The sequence below is a fragment of the Mustela lutreola genome, chromosome 5 (genome assembly GCF_030435805.1).
Source record: "Mustela lutreola isolate mMusLut2 chromosome 5, mMusLut2.pri, whole genome shotgun sequence".
Lineage (NCBI taxonomy): Eukaryota > Metazoa > Chordata > Mammalia > Carnivora > Mustelidae > Mustela > Mustela lutreola.
The window spans coordinates 98,835,886-98,862,676 of record NC_081294.1 but is presented as its reverse complement, the minus strand read 5'-3'; the positions used below and the strand labels follow the sequence as shown (position 1 = coordinate 98,862,676).

Genomic DNA, 26,791 nt, shown 5'->3' with positions numbered 1-26,791 from the left:
CCCCCCCCCCATTTCCTTCTGATAAAATGCAACCTGTGTTTTAAGAGCTGTCCCAAATTCCGTTTATCCATAAACTTGCCCTGATTTTCACCATTTGAATGTGATGTCTCTTCCACTCTGCTATAGCATTTTCTTTTTATCTACTCAGCCATGCCTATGTGGCTTTTTTTTTCTTTTGACTAGTCAGAAGTATGTATTTCTTATTTTTTCTTTACTTGAGAAGCAGATTAGTATAGTGGATAAGAGCATGGCCTCCGGAGCCACTCTGTCTAAATTTGAATCCCAGAGGGGCTGTCTTATATTCTCTATCCCTCAGTTTCTTCATCATTAAAATGGGAATTAATATAGTGTTTGTGCTTTAGGATAGTTATGAGACTTGAAGAAATTAATATATAAGATCTTAGAACAGTCTTGGTACAAAGTATGTTGGTACTCAGTAAATTTTAGCTTTATTGTTGTCTGCCCTACATTGTAATGTCTTGAAGACCAAGGATGATTCCTTTACCTATACTTGTTTCCTTAGGGAAAGTGTCTTTTGAACTCTAATTTCGGTTACAAAGACTAATAACCCCCCACCATTGTCACCACCCCCACCTGGGGCATCAAAGTACAGAGAGTATCAGGACTCAGGGATAGGGAGAAATAGATGCTTATGAACACTCATAGTGTAGCGTGCAGATGGAAAGGCTATCACGTGGTGGGGAGACGCTGCCTAATCCTAAAAGATAATAACTCATTGAAGGTGTATAATGTTTCTAAGTTTACTGTAGCCAAAAACCAGAAGGGGGCAGCAGAAAGTCATCTGCATCCCAGCTGTGGAGAAGGGAGAAGACCAAAGAAGGTGGTTGCTGGTTAAGAACAACCTGCACCAGAACTGGTCTCTGATAAGATATTACTGAATCATTTATCAAAATGTAGATTAGAACTGAAAGGATAGGTGTGTTCTGAGCGCTGGGAGCATGACAGAAAAACATTTAAAACAGTTGAAATAGAAATTAAGGGACTGCCTCCAGTGAGTTTAGCACTGATAGTTGGAGTACACAGAGCCACCCAGAATGTCTAAAGATAAAGTTTAACGCTGTCAGCATTCCCCACTATTTATTTTAATTTGTTTTGAAGTAGTTGACAGTAACTCAGATTTCTTCTATACAGTCAATGCAAGTCCAACCAAAATCTTGGCAGAATTTTCTTGTGGAACCAGAGAAGATGATTCTGAAATGCAATGAAAGTGTAAAGGGCCAAGAATAACTGAGACACTTTTAAAAAGACTAAGATGAAATGATTGGTCTAGCAGATACATAACATGACTTAGAAAGCGACAGTAAGTAAAAATGAGATGCTGTCTTAGACTAGTGGAACCAAATGGAGAGCCCAGAAATGAACATGTACACATAATGGAAACTAGAGTTGCTTTACACATCAAAGGAGAAAGATTAGTTAATAAATGGTACTTGGACAGTTGATTGTATGGAAAAAAAATTAATTCCTACCTCAAAACACACATATACACACATTTTGTTCAGGTGGATTAAAAACTTCAGTTGACAAAAACATAAAACTTTTAGGAAAATAATATTTGTATGATATTGTGGAGGAGTTTTTTGAACAAGAAACAAACAACTAGTAAAAGATTGATAAATTTTAATGCATTAAAAAGTTATATGCCATAAACTAACAAATAAAGCATTAACAAATTAAATTAGTACCATTAAACAAATTAAAAGGCAAGCCAAAGGCCAGAATTCCGGACAACAGTTAGAAAGAATGAATTAAAGCCATACATCTCAGCTTGGTCATCTCAAAAGCGTAATGAGTGAAAAAAAGGAGGAATCATACATATAGTGTAATGTTTATGTAGTTTGAAAACATGCAAAGCAATGCAGTAGCTTATATGTCTGTGGGGATATGTGTATAAAGTGTAAGAGTATAAAAACATGCTTAACAATGAAAAACGAAATTCAGGAAATTATTTACATGTGAAGAAGGATGGGGGAGGTGTAGGAATAGGTTCAGGAGATGTATATCAGGGGCCTTTAGCTGCACTTAATCTCTTCTCCCACCATACACACACAAAAAAGTCTGTTTTCACATTTGTTAAAAAATTTATTTGAACAAAATTGGAGGCCAATTTCTTACCACTTCCTCCTTTAAAAAGTCTTGAGGTAGAACTGGCCAGCTTGAATCAGAGTCTACTTTGGCAAGAAAGACAGAGTGATATGTTTGGGCCAGATAACTACCCACTGCTAGGGATAATCTTGGGCCTCATATGGCTCTTTTCTATATACAGTCCTTTAAAAACATAAGAACTCTTTTTAGATCAAAGGCTGTACAGAAACAGGCTGTAGGCCGGATGTAGTCCATAGGCCTTGGTCTGCCAATCTTTGATCAGTACCCTCACTTATTTTCTCCTGTCCTTAAAATCTGCAGAGAAAAATCACTGTGTCATTTCATCTACCCTTACTTTTTTGTTTTGTTGGGAAAAAAGTGAAGACTAACACATAAACTTATTCCTGAGCTCTCTGATTGTGTACCTTGGAGCTTGAGGAGGAACAGTCCTTTGGATGGCTCTTCTTCAAACCATGCCAAATATAGATAGGAATTTCATCAGCCCTGTAACAAATACTGGATAACAGCAAATGGCTGGCATGTGCTCCTTTTTACAGGGGTCCAGAAGAAGAAAGATGACCTTGTTAACTGGTAGATACCCAACTTACACAGATACTGTTTATTAATACTAATAAGTTGATCTTTTATTTAGGCATGTCTCCTACATGCAATGATTAAAATCAGGACATTTAACAGTACTACAGTAGTATAATCTAATAGTAGTCGGTATTCAAATTTTGTCAGTTGCCTTATGAATGTTCTTTATGGCTGTTACTTTCTTTTCCTAGCCCAGGATCCTAGTAAGGATTATACATTATATTTAGTAGTTATATCTCTTTAGTCTCCTTTAATTTGAAACAGTTTCTCAGCGTGTGTGTGTGAATGTGTGTTTCTTGACCTTGACATTTTTTAAAAGTATAGACCAATTATACTGTAGACTGGTACCCTGTTAGGATTCCTTAATAGTTCCTAGGAAGGAAGGAGTTTGTGGCCAGGAGGACCACACAACTGATGCTGCATTCTCAATGTGTCATTATCAGGAAATGCATAATGGTGATTCATTCCAATATTGGTAATGTTAATTTTCATCACCTTATTAAGGTGGTATCCACCAGACTGGGCCACTATAAATTCAGCTGTCTCTCTGTAATTAGTAAATAACGTGTAAGGAGACACTTTGAGATTATGAAATATCCTGTTCCTCATCAGATTTTCACCTACTAATATTAGCATCCTTTGATGATTTTTTCTTTTTTTTTTTTTAAGATTTTATTTATTTATTTGACAGAGAGAGATCACATAGGCAGAGAGGCAGGCAGAGAGAGAGAGAGGTAAGGAGGCTCCCTGCTGAATAGAGAGCCTGATGTGGGACTTGATCCCAGGACCCTGAGATCATGACCTGAGCTGAAGGCAGAGGCTTAACCCACTGAGCCACCCGCTGAGCGCCCCTCCTTTGATGATTTTCTGATTGAACCATTCCTTCAATCTATCCATTCACGTGGATTATATTTTTATATATGTTTATTTTATATATAAAAATATTTATTTTAAGCCATCTCCTTGCTAATGCCTCCAGTTCCACTCTTAACATTTCTGTTTTCCTTTTAGACTTGCCCCTTCCCTAATTTTGTAATTCTCTTCTGGCAGTAAGAAATCTGATTCTCAGTATTTTTTGTTGTGTATGTGTTTTGCAGATACTTTCTCCTAATATAAGGTTTTGCTATTTAGTTTATTAATGGGTTGTTTTGATGAGTAGAAGTTTTTAATTTTGATGAAATCAAATCTAACTAATTTTATGGTTATTATTTTCTGTGTCCTAAGTAGTTATTGCCTACCCCTCAGTCATATATATTCTTCTGTTTTCTTCTTTAAAATGTCATCATTTTAGATTCTATGTTTCAGTTTAATTTTATATCTCAAACCAATTCTTGCATATGATTTAAGTGTTGAAGTACCTTTTTCCCCTTATGGATATTCCTGCTTTCTGTGTTATTTTCCATTCATCATGCTATACTCTTAACTGCTGTAGCTTTTGAAGCCAGATAGTGTAAGTCCTTCACCTTTGTTCTTTTTTAATATTATTCTGTTACTCTAGGTTCTTTACATTCCCATACACCTTTTGGAATGAGACTGTCCGTTTTCCTTAAACAGGCCTACTGGGATTCTGATTGGGATATTATTAAGTATGTTAAGAAGAATTTGCATCTTAATTGGGACCTTATATGATGTCATAAAATACTGAGTCTTCCAACCCGTGAAGATGGGTTTGACTTTTTTATTTATTTATTTGTTTATTTGGGGGGGGGGCTTTTTCTCTCAGCAATGCTTTTATAAATTTCATTGTGGGAATCTTGCAAGTCTTTTGCTAAAATTTATTGCTAAATATTTTAGGGGGTTTTATATTACTGTGAGTGAAGTTATTTTTCTAAATTTTATTTTCCGGGCCACCTGAGTGGCTCAGTTGGTCCTTGATTTCAGCTCAAGTCATGATTTCAGGGTCATGAGACTGATCCCTGAGTTGGGCTCCATGCTAGGTGTGGAGCCTGCCTGACATTATCTCTCTTCCCATACCCCTCCACCTGCTTTTACATGCACACACACACTCTCTAAAATATATATATATTTTTTTTCCAAGTTTATTAGAAATACAGTTGATTTTTATCTCATGACCTTGTATCCTGAGACTGTGATAAATTCACTCACTAATTCTAGTAGTTGTTTGTAGATTGTTTAATGTTTTCTACATATCCAGTCATGTTGTCTGTGAGTAGAAATACAGTTTATACCCTTCCAAATTTTAGGCCTTTTAATTTCTTTTTCTTGCTTTATTGTACTAACTAGGACTTCCAGTACAATGTTCAATAAAAGGACAGGGGCACGTATCCTTGCTTTGTCCCCAGTCTTGGCAGAAAGTAATTTACTGTTTCACCTTTAGGAATGATGTTAGTTTTAGGTTTTTCATAATGCTCTTTATCAGGTTGAAGAAGTTCGCTTTTATTCCTAGTTTCCTGACAGTTTTTATCATGATTGGATCTAAGTTCTATTAAATATTATTTCTACTAAAGTAAAGGTGGTCATATGTTGTCATATGTAAATTATTGTTATAATAGTGAATTATAATAGAACCAGCCATTTTTCTCCATTCTGTTGCAGAAATTCTTGAAAGTAAACTTGTTAATATTTGTCAAAGATATTTGTGTCTGTGTTATTCATCATACTGGTCTCTAAATTTTTTTGCTTATAACATCCTTGTGTGGTTTTGGCATCAGGATTATGTGATGTCATAAAATGTTTTAGGAAATGTTCTATTTTTCCGAAATTTTGTATAAGATTTTATTTCTTTATTTGGTAGCATTCATCATTGAAGTCATCTAGGTGGGCCTGGAGTTTTCTTCTTAAGAAGATTTTAATTAGAGATTCATATTTTTGAACAGATATAGATCTTCTCAGTATAATTTTGTATTTTTCTTTTTTGGTGATGTTGACATGTTCTTACATGCTTAACAGCCATTCATATTTCTTTGAACTTTCTTATCTTTTATCTTCTTTTACTGCTTTGTTGGTCTTTTTCTTAATTTGTAGGACCTCTCAATGGTTAGGGAATAGCTTTGGATGATAAATATTCTTATTTTTCTCATTTCTTTCTGTTTTTGTAAATTATTTTGCTTTATGGTAGTCTTTGTTTTGTAGATTTTTTTTTAAGGTACTTGAATTTATCAATCTTTTACTATATGGCTTTTCCATTTTTCTAAGGATGACAATTCTCCATCACAGAAACTTCCCCATATTTTCCTTCAATGAATGTATACTTTCATTTTTAACATGTAAATATACAGTTCATCTGGAGTTTATTTTGGTTTAATTATGTGAAGTACAGATCCACACACATACATACCCACATTTTTTTTAAAAAGGCTAACCAGTTATCCTAATGCCATTAAAAAAAATAAATAACCTCTTTGCCTACTGCTAATTTATTCCACTTTATCATATACTAATTTCTTGTTTGAGTTTGGGTCTGTCTCTGAATTTTTGGTGCTATTCCACTGATTTGTTTTTTCCATCCAATAGTATCACATTTGTTTTGATCATCTTAGCTTCTGAATATGTTTTAATTATCTGAGTAGAAGTTCGTAATTCTGTCCATCCCTTCATTCAGCCTGTACTGTTTCCCTTTCTCCTATACTTAGCAACCTTGTTAATTGTTAGAAATATTTTTCAAATACCTTATTTGGGTATACTTTTTCCCCCTCCCTTTCTGTAGTGGGGAGGCTCAAGTGATAGCTGAAAGTCCTAGATAGGTGACCAGGGCCTCAAAAAGCATTTAGGGCATGTTTATGTGAACAAGAAAAAAAAATTGCCTCTTCTGAGCAGATAAATTAGGGAAAAGGTACCTTTCCTGAAAGATGCATCCTTGTACCCAGTTACACAGTTGCTAGGGCTGGCTTTTGTCCCTATTCGTACCTTTGGGAAGCGCTCAAAATGAACCACTTTACAATCATAACCATCTCAAATTATACTGCATCATATTAATAATGTAGTCAGTGAAAGAATTACCAGGAAAGCCAGATGCATACTCCTTCCCTTGCCTCCTCCTCCCCATCTGAGCTGTTAGCCCCAGAGCTGGCTAATTACATCATTCAATAATGTGCTTCCTTAAGTGGGAGTATAAGTGGCTGGTCACACTAAATAACTCCCTGCCTTTAGGAATGCCCAGATTGGGATGAGAGTAAATAAACCTCTTGAAAGTCCAGTTGGCCACCCATCAATTGGACTGACACTGTGGGTCATCATGGTGAAGGTCAAATAATAATAATTACTTGTGTCTCTCCAAAAGTACATCATCATCTCATTGTTTATTGTCCTCTTGAAAAAGCCTGCAAAACTGAAAGGGCAGATACTGTTCTTGCACTTATTTTGTCGGTGAAGGAAGTTGGCCAGAGGAGAAACTTTTCCAGAGTTGAAAGAACTAGGCTAGTGAGTGACAGCTCACTTGATCTTAGATCTTTTGAAACTTGAGTTTCTTCCTCTAAGCCTGAAAGCACACTTACTTCCCACATCATACCATTTCATAAAAACATTATTTGTTAACTCCACAAACATTTAGGCAGATTAAATGTGTATCATCATTAAATTGTGGTGATGTATTTTATCGTTATGAAAGTACACTCATATTTCTGACGTGTTCATATCACTTTACCTAGTGTTCCAAAATACTTCCTATTCAGAGATACTCTATGGTACAAAGAGAATAATAATACCTTTTTAAGGAAAAGGCAAAAGTTGCCTAATACTTGTTTTGATTTGTTAGTTGAGGTCTGTAAGCTTCTGGGCTTTTCAGAAGATTGAAAGAGAAGGATGTTCTGTTTTGTTTTGTTTTGTTTTGAGAAGGATTTTGAGAATAAGGTTACTTTGTGGTTATAGTCCTATGATAAATTAAATTTGTCCTGTTTATAATTCTGTAATTTTACCATACTTCGAGGAGTTGGCTTTTCAGTTTTTTGTTGTTGTTGTTTACTTTTTGCTATTTCTAATGTGCTCTTTGCCATAGAAACAAAGTTTACTCTCACGTCTCTGGATACAATATAGATTTGAAACCAAGTAGGAAAACTGTTGAAGCTGCTTTTGAAGTTGGGAGTCAGTGCAAAAGTAGTTTTTTTTTTTGTTTGTTTTTTGTTTTTTAAGATTTTATTTATTTATTTAAGAGAGAGACCGTGAGCGAGAACATGAGCGAGGAGAAAGTCAGAGGGAGAAGCAGACTCCCCATGGAGCTGGGAGCCTGATATGAGACTCGATCCTGGGACTCCAGGATCATGACCTGAGCCGAAGGCAGTCGTCCAACCAACTGAGCCACCCAGGTGCCCCGCAAAAGTAGTTTTTAATGCCTCTAGATCTCTCTCTCTCTCACCCTCCCTTTCTCCATTTCTAAATACTACCTTTCTTTTTAGATAATAATCGTTTGGCCTCTACTGTGAAATCACTTTGGCCAACTATTTTATAGTGATTGACATAGTTCACCTGGAGGATATTTACTTGGAAAGCAGTATCTGAATGCACATTGTTTTTAAAAATCTTGATATCTTATTACTGCAATGTAGTACAGATTCTTTTTAATTTGTTTTGATATCTGCATATTTGGCAGCAGTAAATTTGATTTTGACTGCAGGCACTTTGGACTTCAAACAAAATGCATTTCTGGAGAACTGGCAGTCCAAGGTGAATTTTTGAAGATAATGATTATATCTTATTTGACTTTGTATTCCCAGCACTTATCTGTGCCTGGAATATTGCTGACCCTTAATAAATATTTGTTGAATGAATGATGGAACAAAGTCTATAGCAAATTAGTGCCACTTAAAATCCTGACTGTGTACACATTGTCTTCTTTTGCTTATACATTATTTGAACCCATTTAATAAATGAGTAAGGATATGTTTTTAGGCAGTTTCAAATAGATTTTATTGTTAAATAGAATAGGAAAGTAGTGTGGTTGGTAGTAAGCCTTAGACTGGGAGCGGAAGTTCCCTGTGGTTCTCCAAAAATGATGATAGTCTGATCGTGGTCAGGTCACTTAGCCTTGGTGACCTCAGTTTTCTCATCTTTAAAATAAAGATAGAAAGTTATATAGAAATCACTTAGCTCATACATCTAGAAATGTTCTGGAAAGGTTAAAAGCATTGTAAAGGTACAAAGGGAAAATGCTTTCTTGATGGCTTTCCCTAGAGCTCTGAGCCACAGTTTGGGAAGGTTTGGGGTTCCTTTTGCTATAAAATGCAGCGTGTTTTTTGCTATGGAGAAAGTTTCATGAACCTAGTGGTAACACATAGCACATTTCTGGTTCCTTCTATATGGTTGCCTCTTCTGTAGTTCAAGAACATTTCCTTGCTATTCATTTCTGTGCCTATAACTATGAACTGAGTCAACAGCAGATATATAGAACATGAAAGAGCACATGGTACCACTTTGGGGACCTTCACCTCCATTTAAATCCAGGCCTTGGGAAAGGTGCTGTTCAACTCCTTTATTAGGATTAGGATTTGGGGCAATTGTGTGTATACTATATCTACTGGTCCTTGAGGGAAGCTGATAGGGATACCCACGTCCTTGACACATTAAATCAGGTCAGACAAGAAAGGTGTGGGTCTTAGAAATAGGAGGAAGTAATATATATATATATCTGATTTACCTGATCCAATGTCTTTTCAGTTCTCTGACAATAAAAGAGCTGCCATATAAGTAATTTTATGTGCTCCCTCAAATTCTCACTACTTTCTTTTGTTCTTCATGATTTACTTGTAATATCCTAACATCTTTCGTTTATTTTTTAATGCACTCCAGCAAGGCCTGTTGTTTCTCTGTCTACGTTCTTGTGTCTTCCCCTTCTGTGTCCTATAAAATATTATCCTGCATCAAGCTGTAACCTGTTCTCTATTCTATTTTTTTGTTTCTGATGTCCATATTCAAATTTTATTTATAATAATCTTCAAAGTAGAAAAAATATCATTAATGGATTGAAAATCAGAATCCTGGTTTCATTTCAAAATTCTAATCAGTGGTTTAAAATAAGGTATTTGACCTTAAAGTTAAATTCATTAATGTCATAGATCTACAGTGAAGTCATATTCTTGGTTTTCCTAACAACCAAGTTCCTTTTTTTTTTTTTTTTTTTTTAAAGATTTTATTTATTTATTTGACAGAGAGAAATCACAAGTAGATGGAGAGGCAGGCAGAGAGAGAGAGGGAGGGAAGCAGGCTCCCTGCCGAGCAGAGAGCCCGATGCGGGCCTCGACCCCAGGACCCTGAGATCATGACCTGAGCCGAAGGCAGCGGCTTAACCCACTGAGCCACCCAGGCGCCCACCAAGTTCCTTTTTAAATTAAGACACTAGATATTGCTTGTATTTTACAAGTTAATATGTATGGCTTCTTGGATTAACAATTCCCTATGGTAGAATAAAAGTGTGGCTGTTATCATCCACTTATTTTATAACTCTATGAGACATCTGTCCAAATAAACTTTCTTTATTGAGGTGATAAAGCTGCATGACTCCTGTGTTCTTTCATCGCAGGTCCACTATCATTTACTAGATTAGACATTAGAGGAGGAATAAAATTGTTTTCCAGCCTTTCCACCCCTTACGGCTCAGTCCTATTCTTGATGCCACATATTTCAAGGATAGACCAGACTGTTTATATAATTTGGTTCCAACCTATTTTCCAGGCTGATACCACTAATCCCTAACAAAAACCCTACATTATGGAATTATTGTTCCTGGCTCATTCAGTTTGTTTAACAAGTATTAATTGTATTTCCTCTGTAAACAGGGCCCTGCTCTTACCCTGGGAATTCATTCCTTTCCCTTTAAAAATCTGCCAAATATTAAGTGTCCAGACTCCATGATCCCATTTCAGATCACTTTAGCCAGTGATAATCCTCTGACTTGCACTCTAGTATCACTGAGTTTGTATTGCTCAGGTTACCTTACATAGGTCACATGTGGCCTAGCTTTGTGATAATATCAAATTGTGAGATTATCTGCGTTTTGAGTAAACCTTGTCTAGTAAAATGATAATTAGCAAAGAGCATTAAAAAGTACCCTACAGGCAATAAGTGTTCAATAATTGCCTGTTAAATAAATAAATAAATAAATAAATAAATGAGTATCTGCAACTCTTCTGTTGCTGACTCAAGCATTTTCCCCCGCAGTTCTCCCCATAGAGATACTCTAAATTTCCTGTCTGGACTCTTCACAATCTGGTTGCTTTTCCGGCTTTATCCTTATTTCCATCTCTAAGCCTACTAGCTACGTGTCTTGTGCATTGTGTGTTAGTTTCACAGGGCTGCTATAACAAATTGCCACTAACTAGGTAGCTTCAAATGACAAATTTATTCCCTAACAGTTCTGACTGGAGGTCTAAGATGCATGTGTCAGTAGGAGCCATGCTCTCTAGAGATTCTGAGGGAGAATCTCTAGATTCTGTTCCATACATTTCTCTTAATTTCTAGTATTTTTGTTAATCGTTGGAGTTGGCTTTTAGATATATTACTGCATTTTCTGCTGCTGTGATCACATACCCTTCTGTATTTGTTTGTCTGTCCGACTTTCTGTCTTCTTCTATGGACATCAGTTGTATTAGACTAGGACTCCCCTAATGACCTCATCCTAACTTGATTACAGTTGCATGGGCCCTGTTTCCAAATAAGGTCACATTCACAGGTACTTGACATTAGGATTTCATTGTGTTTGCAGGGGGGAGGTGAGGGGAGAAAACACCATTCAACTCATCACACACTATGTATCTTTTTTAATATGATATTTACATAACAAAAATTAACCATTTTTTTCCAAAATTAAGTAAAGTGAACAATTCAGTGACATTGAGTATATTCACAATTTTGTGCAATAACCACCTCTATCTAGTTCCAAAACATTTTCATCACTCCGAAAGGAAACCCTGTATCCGTGAAACAATTGTTCTTCATGACCCTCTCTCTCCCCCTAGGCAACTGTACTCTACTTTTCATGTCTGTGGATTTACCTTTTCTCTCTATTTCATATAAATAGAATCATACAGTATGTGACCTTTTGTAATTGACTTCTTTCACTTAGAATAATGTTTTCACATTTCATCCATATTATAGCATATATCAATACTTCAGTCCTTTTTTTGTAGCTAAACAATATTCCTTTGTAAGAATACGCTACAGTTGTTTGTCCATCTGTTGGTGGAGGTTATGTTTCCACCTTTTGGCTACTGTGAATAGTGTCATTATAAATATGTGTGTACCTTTATTTGAGTATCTGTTTTCAGTTCTTTTGGGTATGTACCTAGAATTGCTGGATCATGTGGTAATTGTTCAGCTTTTTTTAAAGATTCATTGATTTGAGAGAGAACACATGAGTGAGCAGGAAGAGGGGCAGAGGGAGGGGGAGAGAATCCTTAAGCAGACTCCCTGTCAAGTGCGGAGCCTGCCCCAGGGCTCAATCCCAGGACCCTGAGATCATGACCAGAGCTGAAATCAAGAGATGGATGCTCAACTGAGCCACCCAGGCTTCTCTCTGTTTGCTTTTAGAGGAACTGCCAAACTCTACCAAATTTTTCCTTTCCTACCAGCAATGTGCAGGGTTCCATTTTTTCCACATCCTCACCAGCTTTCCATTTTTCTATATTTGTTCTCCAAGTAGGTATGAGTGTTATCTCATTGTGATTTTGATTAGCATTTCCTTCATGACTAATGATGTTAAGCATCTTTTCATGTGTTTGTTCATCATTTGTATATCTTCTTTAGAGAAATGTTTATTGAACTGCTCTTCAGTTTTTTAGCTAGGTTCTTTGTTATTGAATTGTAAGAGTTCTTTATATATATTCTTAGTACTAAACCCTTACCAATACATGATTTGTAAATATTTTCTCCCACTCTGAAAGTTGTCTTTTTGCCTTTCTGGTAATGCACTTTAATGCACAGAAGTTTGATTTTGATTATTTCCAATCATTTGGGTTTTTTCTTTTGTTATTCATACTTTTAATTCTATGTAAGAATCCTTTGCTGAATCCAGTGTCATGAAGATTTACCCCATGTTTTCTTCTAAGAGTTTAATGGGTTTTGGTTTTATATTTAGATCACTGATCCATTTTGAGTTTATGTTCCTGTTATGCACAAACTAGATACTGTCACAAATACTGATGAGTGCCTACCCTCAAAGACCTTAACGGTCTAATGTTCTTTAGTTCACTGTGTTACTGATAGAGAAAAGCCCTAGGAGATAATCAAGGAGAAATGCCTTTTTTTTTTAAAAGTTGTTACAAACCAAAGGGCAGAAATCTAACTTTGGGGTTTTTAAAGGGGTGGGCTATGTGGTGAACCCAGTCATGAAAATGACTGAGCCAAATAGGGGTTTCAGTCAGTACTTACAGATTCTACAGATTCTACACACACACACACACACACACACACACAGATGTTTTCAAGGTTCATCCATATTATAGTGTGTGTATGTATGCGTATGTGTGTATCTCCTGTTGGTTCTGTTTAATAAAATGCCCTATTACATTATTTATATCCTATCATAAATATATATGTGTATTGAGAGAGGGTGAGAGATTGAGAGATTGTTTTATTGTATGAAGTTGGCTCATGTGATTATGGAGGCTGGGAAGTGACAACCTTGCTGGTAGGGTTGGGCCAGCAAGCTGAAAACCCAAGAGAGCCAGTGGTTTAGTTCCAGTCTGAGTTCAAAGGTGAGAGAAAACTGATGTTCTAGCTCAAAGATAGTTAGGCAAGCAGAGAATCTTCTCTCACTCAGCCTTTTTTGTTCTAGTCAGGATTTTAACAGATTGGATAAGACCCACCCACACTGAGAAGGACAATCTGTTTTTTTCAGTCTGCTGATTCAAATGTTAATCTCATCCGGGAACACCTGCACAGACATACCAAAATAAGGTTAACCAAATATCGGAATACCCTGTGGCCCAATCAAGTTGATGTAAAATTCACTGTCACACAAGTTATGAGAAGCGGGCGTAAAGACCTGCCACTTTGTTCCTGGGAGAATTCCTGTGAAGTATACATTCTCTCTCCCATTAGTGGGTTGGAGCTCTCTTCTCCTTTTCTTCTATTTGCTTTCATTACCCTTGTTACCTATGGAGAATTTGTTCATTAATGTTGACTAGAGTGTAGATTTTCTTAGAACTCTTTGTTTTCTTCTAATGGAGTATGCAGCAGCAGCGCAGCGGTGGCTTTGTCGTATTTGTCTTCGTGTCTCTAGCATTCATCTGAGCCTAGTATCTAGTTAGTATTTACTGTTTGCTGCATTGTTATTACTGAGCTTTGGAATGCTTTTTCTGAGTTTGTGTATGGGTGTGGGTTTTTTGTTTTTTGGGATTTGTTTTTGTTTTTCCAGTGGGGAGAGGGAAGAGTATTCTACAAGGTAATAGGTCCCATGAAAATGATACTATTACTAGTAGAAGTGATAATAGGCCTCAGTGCTGACACATGATTGTATGTTACTGATTGAGTTGCCATAAAACCTTTAAAGTGGAACTTTTATTTTCCTCATTTTGTAGATAAGGACATCAAGAATCAGAAAAAATTAAGTGACTTGCCTGAAATCCTATACAGCTGGTAGGTAGGAAGTAGCTGGCAGTGGAGTCAAAGCTTGGCCAAAGAGTTAAAGCCCAATTATTTTTAACCATTATGCCATACCATTTTTCCCAAATAGAACTTAGTGAGTATAGTGTGCATGGGTGTATGTGTTTGAACTTGCTGAATGGAAGGATTTCAGGAGCAGAGGAGAGTGGTATTTTATAGGTATGGCAGATAACTTATATTTGTGCTTATTACTCTTTGATCATGGGCGCATTTCAGCTATTGTGACATGGCCTTAGACTCCTCAGTACAGCAATACACTGACCACTGCCAACAGACTGGAATTGGCCTACAGATGAAATCTATGTTACATTTATCTTAAGGCCATGATGGAGTGCAGGGAATGGGCAATAGACAAGAAAGAAATTATGGATAATTATGACCAATCCTTGTTTTGCTTCATGATAGGGATATTAGCAGTTATCTTATAATACTCATAAATACTGCATGAGTATCAGAGCTATTGCTGCTGAAAAGTGAGGGGTGTTTTGTTTTTGTTTTTGTTTTTCAGTTTTTCTACTGTTACTATTCTCTCATAATCTGGTACAAAAGTGCAGTACAGCATCCAGAATGCCCTGAGTTTTTTACGTTTGTTTTCTTTTTCTCATGAGTGATTAGTAGCTGAAGATACATATTTTAAATTATAGTTTCCTGATCACATTTTAATCACACCAGTTTCGCAGTCTTTAGAAGCATGGGGAAGGTGCCACTTAAATGTAAATGATTTAGTTAATTATTGTAGAAAGTACTCTGAAACTTGGTGTTTTGTTGCCCTGGAAACACCTGCTCAGTATTTCATGTATATTTTAAACCCTCCAATTACTTGTAATAACATTTTGACTACTTGACTGCTTCATTGTTAAATGAAGATTCTTTTATATCAGATACATATTTTATGATGTAGTGATTTTACACCTTCTCTCAATGGCCAGCCATTTTATCTCTGTACTGTTTTTAGCACAAGAAGATAAATAGATTTTGCTTTACGTTTGTAGGATAAAGAGCAGGAGATTCCCCCTTCCCTTTCTGATTATATTGTGGTAAACTGTTCTCTCTATGATATGTTTTGTAGGTGGAACCTTGTTTCACTCAGAACACAGTAAAAAACGTATGTTATCTTAAAATTAGGAATCAGTAGATAGAAAGGAGAAAGAAAACAAAGTAATACAGTCATCAATGCCTGGAAGACTGGACGTATAACTTACGAATTATGTAATGGGAAGATACTCATTACACTTTCCTGTTTCCTCATACCACAATAGATTCCAAGTGACTAAAGATTTAAATTTAAAAACTGAAACTTTCTAAAAAAAAAAAACAACTGAAACCTTCTTAGTATGTAAAAATAAAATATATAAATGCTTTTGTAATCTTGACACATAGAGACCTTTCTGGACTTGACATAAATGTCAGTAATCATACAGTAAAAGACAACAGATTTGTCCATAAGAACATCTAAGAAGTAAAATACAGAGTTCCTTAATCTAAGTAATATGATGCAAAAAAATAAGAAAGAGTAATTAAAACATTAATTCTTGGGGGCATCTGGCTGGCTCAGTGGGTTAAAGTCTCTGCCTTCAGCTCAGGTCATGACCTCAGGGTCCTGGGATCGAGCCCCGCATCAGGCTCTCTGTGCGGCAGGGAGCCTGCTTCCCCCTCTCTCTCTCTGCCTGCCTCTCTGCCTATCTGTGATCTCGGTCTATCAAATAAATAAATAAAATCTTAAAAAACAAAACAAAAAACTTTATTAATAAACTTAATAATTCTAAACTATAAGTAATAGAAAGATACATATACGATAGGAAAGAGTACAAAGGCAGTTCTAGAAACAAGGAAGGCAAATACCCAGTAAGCATATATGAAGAGAGGTTCAGCCTTAGCGTTGTCGAATATGCAAATAGCATAATGAAGTACTTTTTGCCTGTCATATTGAAGATGGTTAAAAGTTGACCAATATTCATTCTCATGGCAACAGACATTCTCAACAAACTCTGGGAGTAACTTAAATTGGTACTTTTGGGAAAGAATTTAATGTAAGGAAAAATCTATACATGGGTCAAGAAAATTAGCTATAGTTTTGTTTCTAGTAGTAAAATATGCCCAATATTAGGAGATTAGTTAGATGACTAGAGGATTGATTAAATAGTGGAAAACTGGCTCTTGGTTGTGAGGATTCAGGTGATTTTTACTTCTCTGTACTTATATACTGACTGAATTTACAAGAAAATCACTACATTTATATCAGAAAAGATAGTTTCTTGCCATTAAAAAAAAAAAAGAAAAGGCTTTCAAATGCGGTCTTTTTTTTTTTTTTTTTTTAAAGAAGCCACTGGAAGAATTAGACTTTTAAACTGGGTAGACAGAGCTAAGAGATTAAGGAGGTCTCGTAGTAGAATTCAGATGATGCATTTTGGGTAATTTAAGTAATCTTAGATCATTGAAGGTTAAGAAAACAAGGTTTAAATGTAGTTGAGAGAGGGCAATAAAGTAGATAGGCTTAGTTCTGAATATGTTGTCTATGAAGAGCCTGTGTGAGATCCAAATGGAGATGTCCGAGAAGCAATTGACTATATGGGTCTGCAGCTGTGGGCCGTATTTGGGCTGGAGATACAGATTCCATGGTTTTCTGCATCTAGGTAAGCTATTTTATTACCTACATTTCTATTCAAAGTCTTCCTAGTCATTGAAATCATGAAAACAAAATGGCTCATATTCAGCCTTGATCCTAGAAAGCAGAAAATGTGTGTCCCCCTTTACTTGATAAGCTTCTAAAAACAAAAATCAACATAGTAGGCTCCTTTATATCACACAGTACACATCAGTACATTTTGAAGCAGCGGGTCCATTCACTTAGATTCGTGAGCTTTCCCACCAGCTTCTCTGGTCAGGTGTCTTTGATGCCATCCATCTCTGTTTGTCTTAGACTCTTGATCTCTGAAGATATTCTGGTGGCCTTAAGTTTTAGTCACTCTCCAAGTCTTTGAACTCCTTGTAGACCAAATCCTTCGGTGAATCAGCAGTGCATTCTGCTACTCTACATAATCACAAAATTCCGTCTCAACTGAGACAGCCACTTAAAATCTCTTCTCTTTACCACCACCACTTGAAACCACATTAAGTAAATATTAACAAAAGTGAAATACTACTGCATTTGGAGTGTCATAAAAGTGTGATTCTAACTTTCTTCCCACCACAGCCTAGAATATGAAATTTTGGTGTTATGAAACAGACTAACCATTAAACCAATGCACATACCTCTCCATGGGAGCAGTAGAACTACCACCAGGCCAGAGTCCATTAATTCAGGCTTGTGGGTAAATGTAGTGGGCTTGGTGGTCAGTTTTACTCTATCATCCCAGAGTGAAAGAAGAGAAAGACTTACTAACGAGGAAGTGGGGCAGTTGGGGGACCCTGTAGTCCTTTTCATGTGGGGATAAAAAATAATAGAAGTATTTATAGTCTTCCAAAGGCAGGGTTATATTTGAGCTGTTCAAAATAATGTAATTTACAGAGCTGGAAAGCTTAAGAGAGAAGGAATAAAAGATTTTCCCAGAGTTACAAAGCTATTTGTAATAGGGTACAGCTATATAAAAATTCCACCAAATTATAAATAGCATTTGGTTGGGGAGGTAGGGAATCAAAGCCCAAGTTTCATGTACATGGGATACCTTATGGTGGTTGAGTTTCCTTCCTGTCCGTGGTATGTAAATGACATATAGTTGTACATCTGTTTTACTATCTCATATACTTATCTTTATATTTCTTTAGGAAATCATCTTAAGGACTGCCTTTAAATCCAGAGGTTACCAAGAATGGCATGTCTGGTTGTTCTGTACAGGATATACCACAGCATCTTGTAAGAATAGTATTACCTTCTGATGATCAATGGATGAATGCATTGAACTTAAAGGAATCTCTTAATGTTTTCTTCTTATTCTTGAGCTCTGATAACAGAGCATGAGTTAGCATAGAGGTGTGAGTACAAGATTGGTGGGCATTTTATGAGAAAATGCGCATTGTTGTAGACTCATTAAGATTCACTTGGGCAAATGCCTAAAATCAGAGCACATGGAATAATTCCCCTGTCTCCGTGAGGCTTCTTTCTGAACCACTTTCACTCTCCCTCACCTGTACATCTCTGCAGTCACGCCCACTCCAATGCTAAAATGCCTTGAATAGCTGGGAGAAAAGTGAGAGGGCAATACATGAAGTTTCAGTTAATATAATTTACATAAAGAAACTGTCAAAGAGCTCTTGCCAGGTTTGCCTTATCATTGCAAGTCCGCTTTTTAATAATGAAGAAGGTGAAGGGGTTGAATGGATAAGTGGAAGCATCCCTTAACAGCTCTACAGTATTCTCACAATAGGATGTCTTGCCACTAAGTCAGCCTGGTTCCTTTCTCCTCTTAAATTTTATTTTAAGTCTCTCTCTACCCTTCCCCTTAAATTTTATTTTACCTATTTATTTATTAATACCTTTAGGTATTTAAGTTTTTGGAATGGATGTAGCTCTGCTTCTTAAATATAAGGTGCATAGTATTCCATTTGGTAGCATTTTCTTATGTGTGAGTATATGTATAAACATGATAGGAATAAAACATAGAATTCCATTATGCATGGAAAATATCAGATATACCCAGATATACATATCTGTGATCTCATTAGATGCATATGGTCATTAAAGAGATGTAATAGCAGCTTTGTGCAGTGGCAGTATTATAGCCAGTGAGGTTTATCTGAGGCGCGATTATTGCTAATTGAAAGAGATATAATAGCAAATGGTGACATTTGATTGTTGTTAGTGAATAATAGTGGAAATTCTGGGGCTGAGGTAGCTTGCTAAACATCTAGATTTTTGCATTCCAGGACCAGGAGAGAAAGGACAGTGACTTTCATTCAGTATGATTCAAACCAAATGATTTTATCTCTAATTTCTGAAAATGACAAGTTTTCTAGCCAAAAACTCCTCCTAGAGGGTAATCTTAATCAGAATAGCACCTCCTGCATCATTGTTGATATCCTGATTGAAGCATTAAGAAGCCCCAGTCTTTTGGTAGAAAGTTAATAGAAATTTTACCTTAAAATCTACCTGATTAGAAGCATCTGGCTGACTCCATTGGTAGAGCATGTGACTCTTGATCTCAGGGTCCCGAGTTCAAGCCCCCCGTTGGGCATAGAGCTTACTTAAAAAATAAATAAATAAAATGTTGTCACAAATAGAATTTTTAAAAAATAAATAAAATCACCCATTATAGTATCAAGCGGTATAGCTCAGTGGTCAAGAGCTCTGGAGTCAGACTGTCTGGGTTTAAATCCTGGCCTTGTTTCATTCTAATTGCCTGACATTGGGGAAGTCATCTAACCCTTTGATGTTGAGGTTCATTGAGGTTCCTCATCTGTAAAATGGAGATAATAGCATACTTACTTTACATAGAGCTGTTCTAATACATAAATGAAATAATCTTTAGAAAGTGGTGAACACAGTGACTGGAAAAATGTCAGAGTTCAAAAATTGTTGAGCAGTCTTTTGCAACTGAACACCTTGTGTCGGTATTGTCATCTGAGTGCCTTGCGAGAGGAGAGCTCTCGAGGCATGGCCCTGGGCAACAGGAAGATCCTAGTATTCTCATGTCATACCAGAGACAGATGGGTACTGAACTAATATATAGGCTTTAGCCCTTTGTCCACATCTGCAATCCTTATTTCAGATGTATATGTGTTTAGTGAATGCAGATCAATAAATGTATTACATTATCAGTGTGAAGGATAAGCTCTTCTTTATAGAGGTACTAAATCTCACATATTTATTTGACTCAGTGATTAAAAATCACCTTCACATTCTTTGCAGCAGGTGCTTCTCTAAAGCAAAGGACAGTTGTAGCCAGAAAGCACAAGATTATTAAACATATGCAACAGTCCTGACTTTTCAAAGACCTGAATTCACTGAAGTATAATTTTTAACTCAACCCTTTGGGTTTTTATTGTCCCTTGAATTGGTGAAAGTAAAATACACCTACTGACATGGCTTGTGTGTAATGTCACATCCTGCGTGGCATTTGCAAGGAATGAGAAGTTCCATTGCATGCACCGGGAAGCAGGTGCTTTCAGGTGCCGCATTGCTGCATTGTGCCAGCATGCCTGTGGGTCTCCAGAGTGTGCAAAAGAGGAGACCTTGGTCCTCATTCTCATGCGGGACCCATATTCACTACAGTCTGGCAGTTTCCTATCTCTGTTAGACGGCAGCTCTCCTCCTCACACGTAAAGTAAGGGGTTCCAAGTATAGAATTCCAGGAGTGGGGGAAATGGTGTTAACGTTGTATGAATCCTAAGGATAATAAGTACAGGTGATCTTTTCTCCCTCTCTTCTGATACATAGAGATCTCCATATCGATATGCCAGGAACCTGGGCTCTGGCATCAACTGTGCTGCCTGATTTATCAGAAAGTTGACACAGAAAGGCCTTGATGCTTCAGCCTGAGCTAGATCCTTCCAATTGTACTGGTTTCATAGTTTTGTGAGATCTAGTCCCCTAGCTTCTTGACCCTTCACCTATAGAGAAATCATTTTTTTAAATCATCAGAGCAGAGAAAGTTCTAGGAATATGGCTGAAGTTTCATCTTTTAAGACATTGTTGCACTATTACATAATTTTCTACCTTATTCTGAATTTTCTACCTTCTTAAAAGAGAATTTGCCAAGCTTGATTAAACTTTGTTTCCTTTTTTGAGTAATCGTGAATAATGTTGTTACATGTGGTTATCCTTTTTATCCCCAGGAAAAAAGAGAGAATATTATAATTTAGGGACCATGTCTTGATATTTTTTAACACTTAACTTGCCATCCACATATTAGGGTCTTAATATATGTGCACAGTGTTTTCATTAAAATATTTTAGATTGAACAAATCACGTTATAGCATTATGACTTATTTGGGGCCTTTGTTGAAGGATATTAGAGTTAATGGGGTCATTAAAGGATTGTTCTTTGATCTAGCCTTTTTTGTAATTTACTGAAGTGGAAATCCAGAGAGTTAAGTGTCTTCCTCAAAATGTGTTCTTCTTTAAGCAGAGAATGTTACTACTGAAATACATTTGAATGTTTGAAGTACATTTTTTTTCCATCATTGCTTTCAAGTGATTGTATAATCCATTGACTAGTTCACAGAGATCAAATGGCTTATGAAAGTCTTCTGATTAAACGTGATGTTGAACATAAGTTCTCAGCTCCATTCCCTTATAAAACATCCACAAACATGACAATAAAAGGTTAAAAAAAATCTACAAAATAAAGAGAACAGGAGTCAACAGGAATGAAATTTTGAAAGTTGTAAAATACATGGAAGGAGGTAACACACTTAGCAGAAAGAGAAAGCAACCACTGAAGCTGGCAGGAGAAGAAATTTGGCTGCAAGAGCATCCGTCCTGTAGGACCCTACAAAATCTCATAAAGAAAAAGCAGCAAGGGAAGAGGATTAATGGAAAGTTTTCATAAGACGTAGTGAAACACCCAGATTGTTTCTCTCCAACCCTAGCAGAAGACTGGTGATTTTCTTTCTGGAGAGACTGAACCAGAAGGACTCTGGATTTGGCGATGCAAGGATTATTATCCCTCTCAGGGAGGAGCCTGGAGGAGTCCTTTCTGGGGAATCTGAACAATTCAAGAGAAGATCTGGGGTGGGTCTTGGTGAGGGGTTACCCAGCATATTAACCCTGTCAGGCTACCCTGGCATAAGAACCTGTTGTCATCTCTTCTACATTCCTCTCATGATAGGAACACCCTGCTGTGCCAAGTGTGATTCTCATGTTCAGAGTGACACATTTTTTGGTAAAGCTGGCTGTCTAAATGAAGCTAACTACTGATGCTTAACAGCCACCAGTAGTCTTTTTCAAACACTGTAGTAAAAATAAAAACCACCTGTGTTGGCTTTATTGCAAGCTCTCAGGCTAGATTTTATCCTTTTCAGTTTTTTGTTTCCTACTCTATAAAAACGAAAAAGATATATATATAAAGTGCTGAGGATAATGCACATAGGAAATAATGAGTACCTTTTAATTAGTGATGCTATTATATATTTTGATCCTTTTTATCATTCTTAGTTACATGCACAAACTGATTCAGGAAAAGGAAGCTTCCCTTCAGTATGATTAAAAAAAAGAAAGATATTGGGGTACCTGGGTGGCTCAGTTGGTTGAGCACCTGACTCTTGGTTTTGGCTCAGGTCATGATATTGAGCCCCACATTGGGCTCCATGCTTAGGAGGGAGTCTGCTTGAGATTCTCTATCTCCCTCTGCCCCTCCCCCTTTCATGCTCGCTCTCTTTCTCTCAAATAAAATTTTTTTTCAAAATTTAAAAATTAAATTTAAAAAGATCTAAATATTCAAAAACATGCTTCTCAGTATGTTGCACCCTTTTATAAGTACTCATTGATTCATTCCTAAAAATATAGTTAGTATGAGTATTACTAATAAAGGAGACTGTTCTAGACTTGCATGGGATTATGGGAGATCCTAAAGAAGTCAAATACTGTGGCCACCATAGCAACAGCTATGTCTTTGTTTCACTTTTGAGCCTAGCTTAACACAGGATCCTAAAACACACTTACTGGTTGTATTCACATTTTTTTTTAACTTGAAAAAAACTGTTGTATATTTGTTTTCATAGATACTTTATTAACTCAGTGGCACTTTGCTGTCATGTGGCTGCAATCAGCTGCTTTGTCCAGGTTGTCAAAGGGCTGATGGCTCCATCTGGGTTGTAGGCAGGAATGGGAGCTTTCAGCCCTAAAGTCTTTTTGGGTTACTAGTAGTGCATAAAAGATGGAAAAGAGGATTCCATCCTCTTGGCTTGGCTTCTGGGGGTGGTGCAGTGGGCGAATGAGTGGGGAAAGATTAAAGCTGGAATAGCAGCTTGCTCAGCAGCAAATGCATTGCCTCTGTTGCCCTTTTCCTTTATTTCTGAGGCTTGGATGGGTGGCATGCCCCATATAGATACCTTTTTGCTTCCTCTGAGATTCTGCCCTGAGCGTAGATCAGAGCCATGAGCAGTGCTTGGCAGCTTTTCTTTTGAGTGGTTCAGTTTATCTTCAGAAGGCATTTCATACTCCTTAGTTATTGAGTCCAGCCAGACAGAGGCTGGTAGGCAATGAACCAATAGAGGACTCAAGGCATAATCTCTGTTGTGTTGTAACTGGCTTGCCAAGATTGTGAAAAACATTCCAAAGGTGGAAGAGCAGTAATAGGTAAATTAACTCCTTATTAGGTCATCTCCTGACTCCCATTTCTCTACCTAGACCTTCTTCTATCATAAATAAGATGAAAGACCCTACTACCAGCCATCAGACTGACTGGCATACCCCTATACTGGTTGGCTTTGATCTCTGTGATTGTGAAAAACCTCTGTTCTCCCTTTTGGTTTGCCTTCCAGCTTCTCCTTTGAGATTGTCTTTAGAGGAACGAGGTACACGGGACACTTCACCCTCTTACCCTGTCCTTCCCACTCTGTCCTCTCCCAGTTGGCTGATGACAATCAGGTATTTGCTGCTTGTATGTGCCTACCACTTTGCAAGTCACAGCCCAAGTGGAGGGAATAGTCAGTAGAGTTCACATTTAACTCAGTGTCCTTTTGCATGTGGCTACTGTCAGCTGCTCTGTCAGCCTGTCAGAAAAGGCTGTGTGCTAGCCATTGTATTAAGGAGTTTACATGTCTCATCTCCTCGATGCTCATACCAATCCAGAGTTGTGCCACGGGAGGTGTTAACAACTTTACTCATTTTACAGGTTAGCATCCTCAAGTTTAGAGTCCGTTTCCTGAAAGTTGTAAAGTAGAAATGAAGTCCATCTAATGCCAAATCTTGTATCTTACCTACTTCTGCACTCGCAAGGGCAGTAGACCTTAGTCTTAAGAACAAAACATATTTAAAGCAAATAGAAAGCAGTACCAGACAGAATGCCATCAAGTGCTATATCAAATAGACTCTAACAATAATATTTTTTGTTTTGGGGCCTATTTATACTTTGCTTGGTTCCAAAGAGGATTAAAAGTTGTCAAAATACTTGAATTAAAAGTTGTCAAAATGCAAAATTAGCTTTGATTGTCAAAATAACCTCGTGATTAAGGTATTTTCACCTCTTTTTTATAGCTGACAAACCTGCTTCTCACGTTGATTTAACCAAGTCAGCAAGTTATGTCTGGGTTGCTATCAAATGCAGAGCAGCCATTACCTTGTCGGGGATTATCCTGGTGGCAGTGCTGATTAATTTCCACAGTAAAAGTGGCCTCTCATCCCTCCTTATATCTGAGATAGCACTCATTTTGTCACTTTTGTCCCTACTCTTCTGCCCCTGGCAAAGCACACACTACCTTGTTTTGGCATGATTCTCTATCATACAGGCCTTGGTGCAGAGTTAAAAGGCACATACATGTACCTTAAATTGGAAGCATCCATGGGTGATAAAGGTATAAAAACATGTATGAGCATGATGGACACCAATGTTACTGCTTGGAAAGTAGCAGGAAGAGGGTGCAGTTTTGTTTGTTTGTTTTAAGATTTATTTATTTAGAAAAGAGAGTGTGCATCAGAGTAGGGAGAAGGGCAGAGGGAGAAAATCTTCAAGCAGACTTTCCACTGAATGGGGAGCCAGACTTGGGGCTTTATCTCATGAGCTGAAACCAAGAGTCAGATGCTCAACCAACTGAGCCACCAAGGCAGGTCCAACTTTATTTATATCTGTAATCCTTTATTTCTTAAATATATGCAAAGAAAACAAACCGAAAAAGACATACTAAGAAGAGGAGAGGAAAGTTGGATTCACTTCTCTTCTGAGAGCCAGTTTTTAAAAATTTACTACCAGGGTGTTAAGAAATAATCAGTGTTAAGTAAATGATGATTTTCATTGATAGTAATGAATTAACCTAAGCTTGTTTTAGATGCTCACAAAATATTTGTGTTTTGATAATCCCAGTCTAATGTCACGGAAGCCAAAGAGTATGTATGGTTATCTCTGTCACTTAGTGCCCAGCATACTATCTTGATTCATGGTAGTTTGGTGGATGAGCACATGCAGAAGAGAACAGCTTTGCCAACACCAAATGCTCCATTCTGTTATAATAAGTGACTCCATGTAGGTCCCCAAGTAAAACTCTTCTCTATCTAATTCAACATTCAGCTTTTCCTTAATGTTGCTCTCTTTTTATTAAAAACAAACAAACAACAATAAAAAAAACTAGCTCTCTTGCTTTTTTGTGTAAAATGAGGGAAGGAAAAATTGTGTCTGTTGACTGAAGGCTGCACGCATTGTAGCAGCCGTGTACAGATGCATGGCCTCCAGCTACTGCAGTTGAAATTCCACTTAATGTGCACTCATAAAGGACATGCTCCTGCCCCTTCCAGCTCACTGTAATTGTCCAGCATATGAGCTAATGATGTTTCTGAAGCTTGGGAAGCGAAGGTATTTTCATAGTTCATTTCTCTCTCCTCTCCCACAAAGCACAGCCATGATCTGACACATGATCAATGGGACCAGCCCTTTTTAGGATGCAGAAGATGCTTCCCTGCGTCTGTGGCTCACAATGGCAAACAATAGAGACTCCTACAATATTTGGCCTCCCTGGTGTTCAAACTTCTTCAGTTAAGCCTGTCTGGAATCTATTTAACTATTATCTATCAATACTTTTTTTTTTTTTATAATAAAATAAAAGGGACAAGAGGGTAGAACCAAAGAGGAAAGACTGTATCTTTGCCAAGATGCTCTCTCCTCTCCCTATGACTCATAGTTAGAGAAGCAGAGGGACTTTGGAGAGCTGCCTGCAGTCACATTGAGACAGCTCTCCCAGCACTTTCAGACGTTTTAAAAAATTTTCTAAGGGAATAAAGATGTTTTTCAAATTGTTCATTCCCTCCTTTTGGGCCAGCCTGAGAGCTTTTGTTTAGCTGTAGCATGGTGGTTTTATGGAAGATTTGCCAGCCGTAACAGTTGAACCCAGATCGTTGTATTTAGTGTATTACTAAAGAATTAGCTCTTTGCTATTGAAAATTTGTAATCGTTCTTTCTTACGATTATCATATTAAAAGGAGTTATCTCAGACCCATAGCATTCCTGTGGAATGAAGTTTGTATTTGGATATTCTTAAGCATTTTCTTAGTATAATATGTTTGTTTGTAGAATTTAAAATACTCAGGTTTTGGTTTTTGGTTTTTAAGTTGGTTTTAATATGGCAGGGCTAGCCCAAGCTATATAAGGGACCTGCTTAATAAATGTAGTCATCCTGATTTTAACCATTTGACAGCACAAGAAAAAGGAAAGGTCACCTTAATTTTTCTACCTTTATATATAAATAAGGGTGTTGTGTTTTTTTTTTAAATAAGCGTTAAATCTAGGCTTCCTGAAAACCAGTTGCACTGACAAATCTAAATCTCAGTTTTTCAAATTTCTTTTCTTTCAGCTATAAAAATTGATTGTGTCCTTTTATGGTTCCAGAAACTGGCAAGCAACTTAGTATCCCTATCATCACCCCCTTTTTACTCCCCCTTTTTTAAAGG

At 37.0% G+C, this 26,791-nt stretch overlaps 1 protein-coding gene and 1 non-coding gene across 4 annotated transcripts in view; both read left to right on the top strand.

The window, feature by feature from the left end:
* MRPS27 (mitochondrial ribosomal protein S27) overlaps window positions 1-26,791 on the top strand; it is an 86,301-nt gene that overhangs the window by 30,642 nt on the left and 28,868 nt on the right. The window contains exon 3 of one of the 3 annotated variants that reach the window (XM_059175203.1): window positions 18,022-18,109. The exons of the other annotated variants lie outside the window; for them this stretch is intronic. Coding sequence (XP_059031186.1) covers window positions 18,066-18,109 — 44 coding nt within the window. The 5' untranslated portion in view covers window positions 18,022-18,065. The remainder of the gene's footprint in view (window positions 1-18,021; window positions 18,110-26,791) is intronic. 3 annotated transcript variants of the gene reach the window in all.
* On the top strand, window positions 18,950-19,092 carry LOC131832777 (U4 spliceosomal RNA). Its single transcript, XR_009354160.1, has one exon. It is a non-coding gene; the product is annotated as a U4 spliceosomal RNA (small nuclear RNA).